General features: G+C 40.6%; 2 protein-coding genes across 5 annotated transcripts in view; both read left to right on the top strand.

Moving 5' to 3' along the window:
• Positions 1-2,369, top strand: part of si:ch211-69b7.6 (neuroblast differentiation-associated protein AHNAK) — a 12,474-nt gene extending 10,105 nt beyond the window's left edge. Inside the window, exon 7 of one of the 4 annotated variants that reach the window (XM_034900737.1) lies at positions 11-2,369. In XM_034900737.1, coding sequence (XP_034756628.1) covers positions 11-1,870 — 1,860 coding nt within the window. In that variant the 3' untranslated portion in view covers positions 1,871-2,369. The remainder of the gene's footprint in view (positions 1-10) is intronic. The other 3 variants (XM_034900729.1, XM_034900712.1, XM_034900722.1) reach the window with 3 other exon arrangements.
• A 1,896-nt stretch (positions 2,370-4,265) lies between these two features.
• The window catches only part of mrpl4 (mitochondrial ribosomal protein L4), a 7,355-nt gene continuing 3,221 nt past the window's right edge, over positions 4,266-8,399 (top strand). Inside the window, exons 1-5 of the mRNA XM_034901350.1 lie at positions 4,266-4,482; positions 4,980-5,061; positions 6,460-6,631; positions 6,762-6,813; positions 7,785-7,902. Coding sequence (XP_034757241.1) covers positions 4,435-4,482; positions 4,980-5,061; positions 6,460-6,631; positions 6,762-6,813; positions 7,785-7,902 — 472 coding nt within the window. The 5' untranslated portion in view covers positions 4,266-4,434. The remainder of the gene's footprint in view (positions 4,483-4,979; positions 5,062-6,459; positions 6,632-6,761; positions 6,814-7,784; positions 7,903-8,399) is intronic.

Raw genomic sequence — 8,399 nt, 5'->3', positions numbered from 1 at the left:
TGCACCAGACATAAACATGCCCAAGGTTGATCTCAAAAGCCCCAAACTAGACCTTAATACCCCAAAGCTCAACTTGCCATCTGGTAAAATGAAAATGCCAGAGCTTCATGCTCCAGACTGGGATGTTAATGCTCCCTCAGGCAAATTGAAAATGCCAAAATTAAACCTTTCAGGTACATTACCAAAGGGACCAAACATGGACATTGATTCACCAGATCTAAGTCTGAAAGCTCCAAAGATAAAGGGTGGACTTGATGCCCCTGACTTGGACTTACCAAACATGAACCTTAAATCTCCCAAGTTAGATGTTAACACTCCAGATCTCAACATTGGTTCACCCAAAGGAAAAACCAAAATGCCCAAAATGAAAATGCCTAAATTTAATGTGCCAAATCTCAAAGGACCTGAGATTGATGGGAACTTTGATGGTCCAGACATTGACATGAACGCACCCAACATCAACCTCAAAGGGCCGAAAGGTGTTGATTTTGGCGGCCCATCGGGAAAGATTAAAAAGCCACATTTGAAAATACCCGATGTGGGGTTTTCCAGTCGCAACTTAGATGGCCCAAACTTTGACTTGAATTCAGACCTAAAAACTCCAGATTTTAATGTCAAAGCTCCAAAATTGAAAGGTGGATTTGATGCTCCCAAAATGGGCCTTAACATGCCAAGTGTAAATACACCAGACCTCAGTTTCTCTGGACCTAAGGCAAAAATACCAGACATGAATCTTTCTGGACCCAAACTGAAAGGCCCTAGCATGAGTGTGCCAGACTTAGATTTGCCTGATGCCAGTTTCAAAGGTCCCAAGCTAGACCTCAATGCAAAAAGTCCAGATCTAGGAATAAATGGTAACGTAGGAGGACCTGACATGAACTTTACTGCCCCTAATGTCAAAGGAGGACTAAGAGGCCCAGAGGCTGGCATACAGGTTCCCTCAGGAAACATCCATGGTCTTCAGAATGATTTGGATTTGCCAGATAGAAAATTCAATGCTCCTTCTTTCAAGCTGCCTCAGTTTGGAGGCTTAGATCTAAACAGGGCAGAGACTGATTTTGACTTTGAAACATCTCGGAAATCAACAAATCTGGATTTTTCTCCTCCCAATGCAAAACTGAATATGAAACAACCACAGTTGGAGGGTGACTTTACAGGTCCAAATGTTAGTGTTCCCAAAATGCCGAAAGGGGCAATGCAGGGTCCACAGCTGCATCTTAAATCTCCAGATCTTAACATTGATGATTCTTCACGTAATTTCAGAGTACCTTCTTACTCAAACCGCAGATCAGATATCCCAGGGGTAAACATGAGAATGCCTTTCATGGACGTAGATGGAGATGTTGGACTTCGTCACACTGATGGACAATCATCTAGGACCAAAGTCAGGTCCAGCTACCCTCAGGTGGATGCTGGTTTTGGCGACAACATTCCTTACAACCATTCTGATCTCAACATTGATGATTTCACAGAAAAGCACCATGTTCCTAAAGCCAGAGGTGCAGAACTGGGCTTCCAGCCCCCACCTAATTATGGAAAGGTGAACTCCCCTGTTAATATTGACATGAGGGACCCCAGACACACCAGGACAACACCTTCTGGTGATGTGGATGTGTATTCGAGGCACCACAGAACAACGCAGCAAGAATCTAGAGCACGTTTGCAAAATCCCAAAACTCAAGTCCCTGACAGTTCAGATGGATACTATGTCACCGTTTTCCCCAACCAAGCACAACCTCAAAGAATGCCAAACCGAAAATATAACACCCTGGGGGGGCCTGATTTTCACTCAGGAGACCTGGACCTCGATGTTCCAAGAGAAAATGACCTAAAAGGGGGTTCAACTTTCTTTTTCTCAAACCTCATGTAGGTTTTTAAACCCACTACTGTGTCCATAAGTGATACAAAATGTTTCTTTTAGTGTGTTTTTTTTATATCGGGTTTATCGTTGACTTGTGACTTAAGCTGTTGTCGGTTTATTGTATAATTTATGCATTTTTTTAAATGTGTTCTTGCCACATTTAGGTTTTTTGTATAAAAAGCCGTGTTGCTTTGTAATGCAGCATTCATGCACTTGTTTTATTATAAATTGCATTTTGTCATTTTTACTATGTATTATACAATACTACAATACTAAAAGTAGGTATTCTTTCTATGTACATTTAAGTTACTTTATGGCACACACAATCTCCCAAATCCCCTAAATTCCTCGGATGTTGAAACTCAAGGAGGAAATCTGTGGATTTTTTGGGGTACTATTACTAGGTCAAAGCATGAAAGGATTTTTTTTGTTTTATATTATCAACTAAATGTTTAAAAACCCCAAGTTTTGCATGTGTTTATTTTATACTGTATGTCTATTCTTTTGAAACACCCACTTTATTTTATATTCATTGGGGGTGTATATAGTAAATAATGTATATTATTTTTATAACATTTTTGCTTCAACAGAGTTTTATTTCAGTAATTTTTAGCAATAAAATAAAACATTTTCATGAAATTATTTAAGATGGCTTTATATACTTAACTATAAAAGAACTTACCATTTTTAAAGGTGACCATGAAGCTATTAAAATGTGTTTGGATGCATCCACATATATAATTTTGTTATTATGTTGTACGGAAAAATAAACACAAATAATATGTACAGCACTTGTGTCCTGGTTCATATTCCGCTGCTTTATTGAAAGGAATGAATGTACAGGATATTTTAGATATACATTTAAAGGTACAATGGCATAAAAGTGTCACTTTATGATGTTTTTTAACATTAAAATAAGCCTGCCTATGGTCCCCGAGTGGCTAGATATGTAGTGAAGTTAAAAGAACAACATTTCCTCTGAATTGTAGTGGAGTAGAAGTAAAAAGTAGAAAGAAAAGTACCTCAAATGTGTACTTAAGTATACAGTACTTGAGAACATTCAGTGGTGGAAGAAGTACTATTCAGATCTTTTACTTAAGTAAAAGTAGCAGTATTACAGTGTAGAAATACTCTGTTACGAGGATGGTTGCTTAAGTAAAGTGCAACAGTATAAGCATTAAAAGATACTTAAAGGAGGCTTAAAAATGTAAAAGTACTCATGATGCAGATTGGTCCATTTCAGAATCATCTAATTACATAATAATAGTACTATAGTAATAATAGTACAATAGTACATAATAACATAGTACTGTAGAAAGACTGTATGGTTTCTTGGCATTTATAAACCGATATGTCTATATACTAGTATGTCTATGAACTAGTATATCTATATGCTAATATATCTACATACTAATATATCTACATACTAGCATGTCTATGAACTAGTATATCTATATGCTAATATATCTACATACTAATATTTCTACATACTAGCATGTCTATGAACTAGGATATCTATATGCAAATATATCTACATACTAATATATCTACATACTAATATGTCTACATACTAGCATGTCTATGAACTAGGATATCTATATGCTAATATATCTACATACTAATATGTCTACATACTAGCATGTCTATGAACTAGGATATCTATATGCTAATATATCTACATACGAATATGTCTATATACCAAGTCTAGTATGATGTGTTATTTAATCTGCTATAGATAGATGGTATAAAAAACTTTTAAAAAAGGGTTAATGTGTGTGTGTGTGTGTGTGTGTGTGCATATCTGTGTCTATGATGTGTAAATAATAATGTGTAAATAAGTGAAGCATAAGATTTATTAAAGGATAAAAGTAGAGAAAGGGGGTCGGACCTGATAAGTTGTTTATCAGCTTCTTCCTTCTCCTTTTAAACATGGGACATTTTTTTGTTTTGTTTGAATTGTATGGTATGTCTGTAGCTGGTGTCTTTTTTTTTTTAACCTCTTGTATATATTTATATAGTGACATTTAGAGGCACTTTAATATTTATTTGTTCATACGTTTTGCACTTTTGTTTTATGATTTATTAGATTTATTAGTTGCTTCATATTTTGTATTATTAATATAAACCTGAAACTAACTAAAGGTTTCAGATGAATGTAGTACAAAGTAGAATATTTCTCTTTGAGATGCAGTGGAGTAGAAGTAGAAGTGCCAATAAAATGGAAATACTCAAGTAAAGTAACTCAAATTCGTAATAAGTAAATGTACAGTTACTTCCACTACTACCAGTATCTATTTAAATGAACATGTAGGCATGTGTGAGTGTTGAAAAATGCGTTTTGTATCCTTCAAGAAACGTTTCTGTTACCCCACGTTGTTGGTTTCTAAAGCACTTCCGCATCCAGCCGCTAGGTGTCACACAACTGGGCCCGGCGCTTTACGTCATCAACACGCGCCACCAGGAAAAGCCACCACGACCTTTCATGAGTCAGTTCTGCTCATAATGTGTGTTTTAAATGATTTGAGAGAGTATTAAGTGCGTGGCGCGTGACTGTGGAAGACGACAGAAGCGAAATGTTGCGGTGTACGCTACTGGTTTGCGGCAGAGGACTCGCTAAAAGGGTGAGTTTAACGTTTAACCGCGTGAACGTGGAAACCGTTGCCATGTAACGTTAGTTAACTCCTGTCCATCGCAGCTGCGCTTTAAGTTAATCTAACTTTTTATATTCAATATAATGTCCAGTGTAACCATAGAAGAAAGTTAGAAATGATTTCCTTTAATTTATTATGTATTTAACAAGCAGTTTGTTGTATAAGATCACTAAAAACAGCGGAAATGCAGAACTGAGTACATTTTAATATCGTATCGCGAGTGATATTGTTATCGCGATATTTAACAAAACGATAGTTTTTCGCATATTTTCCTCATGTCTTCCAGCCCTCATTTTTACTACTTATTTTGGAAATGCAGTGCTGACAGACGTCCAGTCTAATCAGACTTTATATTGTGATTTAACCAGTAGAAATGTGAAATATTCGCAGGTCTTGCCGTTCCTGTAGAACATTAACATCAGCCATTAGCGTGCTGCTTCACTAACTCAGAGTTTCCTCCTCCTCAGTTCGCCTCCTCCATCCCCGGGGAGGGCGCTCTGCCCCCTAACTTACTGCTGCCGACCAACCTGGTGGATCCCGCCAGACTGAGTAAGTCAAAACATCTGGAACTGTAACTATGGAGTCAGTAGGCTCGTTGAAGATGAAGTGCGCCTCGCCTGTAAAGTGGACGAGAGCAGGCGCCAGGAGCCGGTGGGGGGGGGGGGGGCGATGACAGGAAGCTGCCGTAAAGTCAGGAAGTGACATAAACACTGTGGTGCGATTCCGATTTAATAAAATATAATCAGACCCAAATATCAGCAGGTACACAGAATCCAGCTGTTTTAATTATGACAGAGTAGCTGTCAAAGTGCGCTACATGAGATCTGTTGCTGATTTTAATTAACGACACACTGGAGATGATCCGTGATCTGATCAGATTTAGTCTCTCTGACTTCTAAACGTCACTATGAGCCACACAACGTGTGTTCTGTACAGAAAAAGTCTTTAAATCAGACAAATAGCAATTAAAATCCCTCTGATTCAAAAATAATAAAAAGTTTATATAAATCGTCATCATGTTGTAAACCAATCAGGTGTCAAATCCGCTGAGAGGACCGCGTTTCCCAGCATGCTCTGGGGCCGCCTGGGTCCGCCTGGGTCTTGCAGTCTGTGAAAAGCAACTGCGCCGCTGGTCTCAGACCTGCGCGCCCCCTGGTCCCAGACCTGCGCCCCCTGGTCTCAGACCTTGGATCATCTCCAACGAGCCTGATCTAACCTTGTCAGGGTGGTGCGTTCAGGTGCATTCTGGGAGCTTTGCTATCCTGAGGTCGATGTGATCGTGCCGTCCTGGTCCTGGTCAACAACGCAGCATTTCATTGTTATTTTAACAGTGACCTAATAAAATGTGCCTAGGCTCATGCACCGGGTACGCACATTATGCTTGTCACACACACACACACACACACACACACACACACACACACACACACACACACACACACACACACACACACACTCACACTCTCTCTCTCAGGGACGTATAGCAGAAGATTAAATATAAAAACATGACGGTGCAAATCTGCCACCATAACAGCAATGCGCCAAGGTACAAACGCACCTGTCTTTTAAAGGGAATGGGAGGTGACCTCTGATTGGTTGATTGCATGTTACACCCAAAACACACCTATGAATTAATGAAGACACTAAGTACAGCCCTTTTGGTCCATGCGCCCGGCGCACAGACCCTTTGGTCCACCGTCTAAACTACCAAAAGTGGATTTGGACACGCCCTGAACGCACCTGCGCCAGGCGCTTCACGCCGTGTGCTCAGATCATTAAATTAGGACCCGTAGGTGTTAACAGGTCCCACAGCAGCTGTTAGGAACCACATCTAACGAGAACCATCTCTCTGGGCTGGTATCTCATTTCCATAATACTGATAGATATTATTATTGATTGTCTGTACTCGTCCATCGCTGACTGGCGTTGTTGTGTCTCCTCCCGCAGGGCGCCCACCGCCTCCCGCAGACTGCTCCCTGCCCCTCCTGAGGACGTGCGACGCGCTCGTTCCAGCTCACCTGAGCCCCGTCCGGACGTGGGTGGAGACCCTGGAGAGGCTGGACGGCGAGCCGCTGGGCGTGGCTCAGCTCCACCCGGACGTCTTCGCGGTGCATCCCAGGTGGGGATGAGTGCACGTTTCTAACGCCGGAGTTGTTAGTTCTGCTTCTATTGACTTGTTAACCCTTTAACTCCAGCGACTAAAGAAAAGCCTGCGTGGATTCTGAACCTCTTCTGGTCTCTCCTCTCAGGCTCGACATCCTCCACGAGGTGGAAACATGGCAGAGGAACTATAAAAGAATTGTAAGTTACAGATTCGCTCATTTAGACATGTTTGTGGGGTCAGTTGTTGTTGTTTTTTGGCCCATATTTTGTGAGATGATGATGACTCCCGAGGGCAGCAGATAATCCTGATACAACCATTTTAGCCTGGCTCATAATTAAGCATTATTAATTTATTGATTAGTGCATTTTTGCCTGTTTTATGTTGGTATGTGACCAGTTTTCATTGATTTCTAATCCTGCTACTGGATAGCATTTTGCATACATACAAAATGTAATTCTAAATACTTCGTATAATCCTCACAAGGTGATAAGTTGCTCTATAAATAATCAAACACTCAATAATAACAGCATTCACTAAACATAAAAACAGGCGTATATGTTATGTTATCGTACATCTCATCATTTTAAAGTAAGGAGATGTGATTGATGAATGAATTCTGGACACATTTAGGCTTCAGCTTCTCCTCAGTGTATAAAACATGGGGAATTATTACTCATTATTTAATAGGGATTGATACATATCTTATGATCATTTATCAGTAGCATTAAAGCCTTAGCAACAGCATTGCATCACTTTTTGTAAATTTGACAAACAGAGATGTTAATCTTACATATTTATACTGTTAAATATCATATTTATACATTAAATAGCAGCTTTTTTATTTGTAGTGTCTAATCATGGAACAGGCACATCTCTTAATTCAACTGCAGCATTATCGACAGATTAAAAGCCTAAAAACGTGAATTAAAACCAACTTGCAGCAGCTAAGCTTAGTGTGCGAGTGTGTCGTGCAGACGGAGACGATGAATATCAGACGTTAGCTTCAAAACCCACGTTTGGTCCTGTGGAGTTCAGATGTTCTCCTGCTGCTCTTTACTGTGTGTGTAACATCCTAAGTTAATGCATGTTGTCTGCTCTACTGCTCTAGAAGAGACCACCCACAGAAACTGTGATACTCTCCTCAGTAACGGTTGTTTTGATCCGTCAGAGTCACGCCAGCACAAAGATCCGGTCGGAGGTCAGAGGCGGCGGCAGGAAGCCATGGAAACAGAAAGGCAGCGGAAGAGCTCGTCACGGAAGCATCCGATCGCCGCTGTGGAAAGGAGGTGACCGAGTGCTTTACTCCTGATCGGCATGTGTTCCTCTTGCTTCCACACGAAGACCTGGAAACGTAGTAGAAGAAGAGAGGGTCTCTTCTTCTCTCGTTAATGATCAGGCTATAGAGGTGGTGAAGCAGTATAAAAACGTTGGTATTATAATCGTTGACAAACTCACCTTCGAGCCACAGGTGTACGCCGTCTGTGAGAAATCACATCAACGCATGTGTTTTTTTTATCGTAAACTTTTGCAGTTTTAATGCCGATAAGACTTTTATGAGGATGTTTTATTGAATCTGTTCTTTCTTTTGCCTCCGTGAGTCGGTTCGGGTCCCTCACGCTTAAAAACAACAACAGGCTGCAATATAAAGTTAAGGTGTGTGGCAAGATTTCCCAAAACCCTCGGACTCACTTAACCTCTGTCTATGAGACGAGGTCCCTCAAGAAGGCCCAGTCAGTCCGGGCCAACCTTAGTCCCCCCCTGAACCGACCCCGGTCCCCCCCTA

Source organism: Etheostoma cragini, chromosome 2 (genome assembly GCF_013103735.1).
Source record: "Etheostoma cragini isolate CJK2018 chromosome 2, CSU_Ecrag_1.0, whole genome shotgun sequence".
Taxonomy (NCBI): Eukaryota; Metazoa; Chordata; class Actinopteri; order Perciformes; family Percidae; genus Etheostoma; species Etheostoma cragini.
This window is presented reverse-complemented; position numbering and strand designations above follow the sequence as displayed.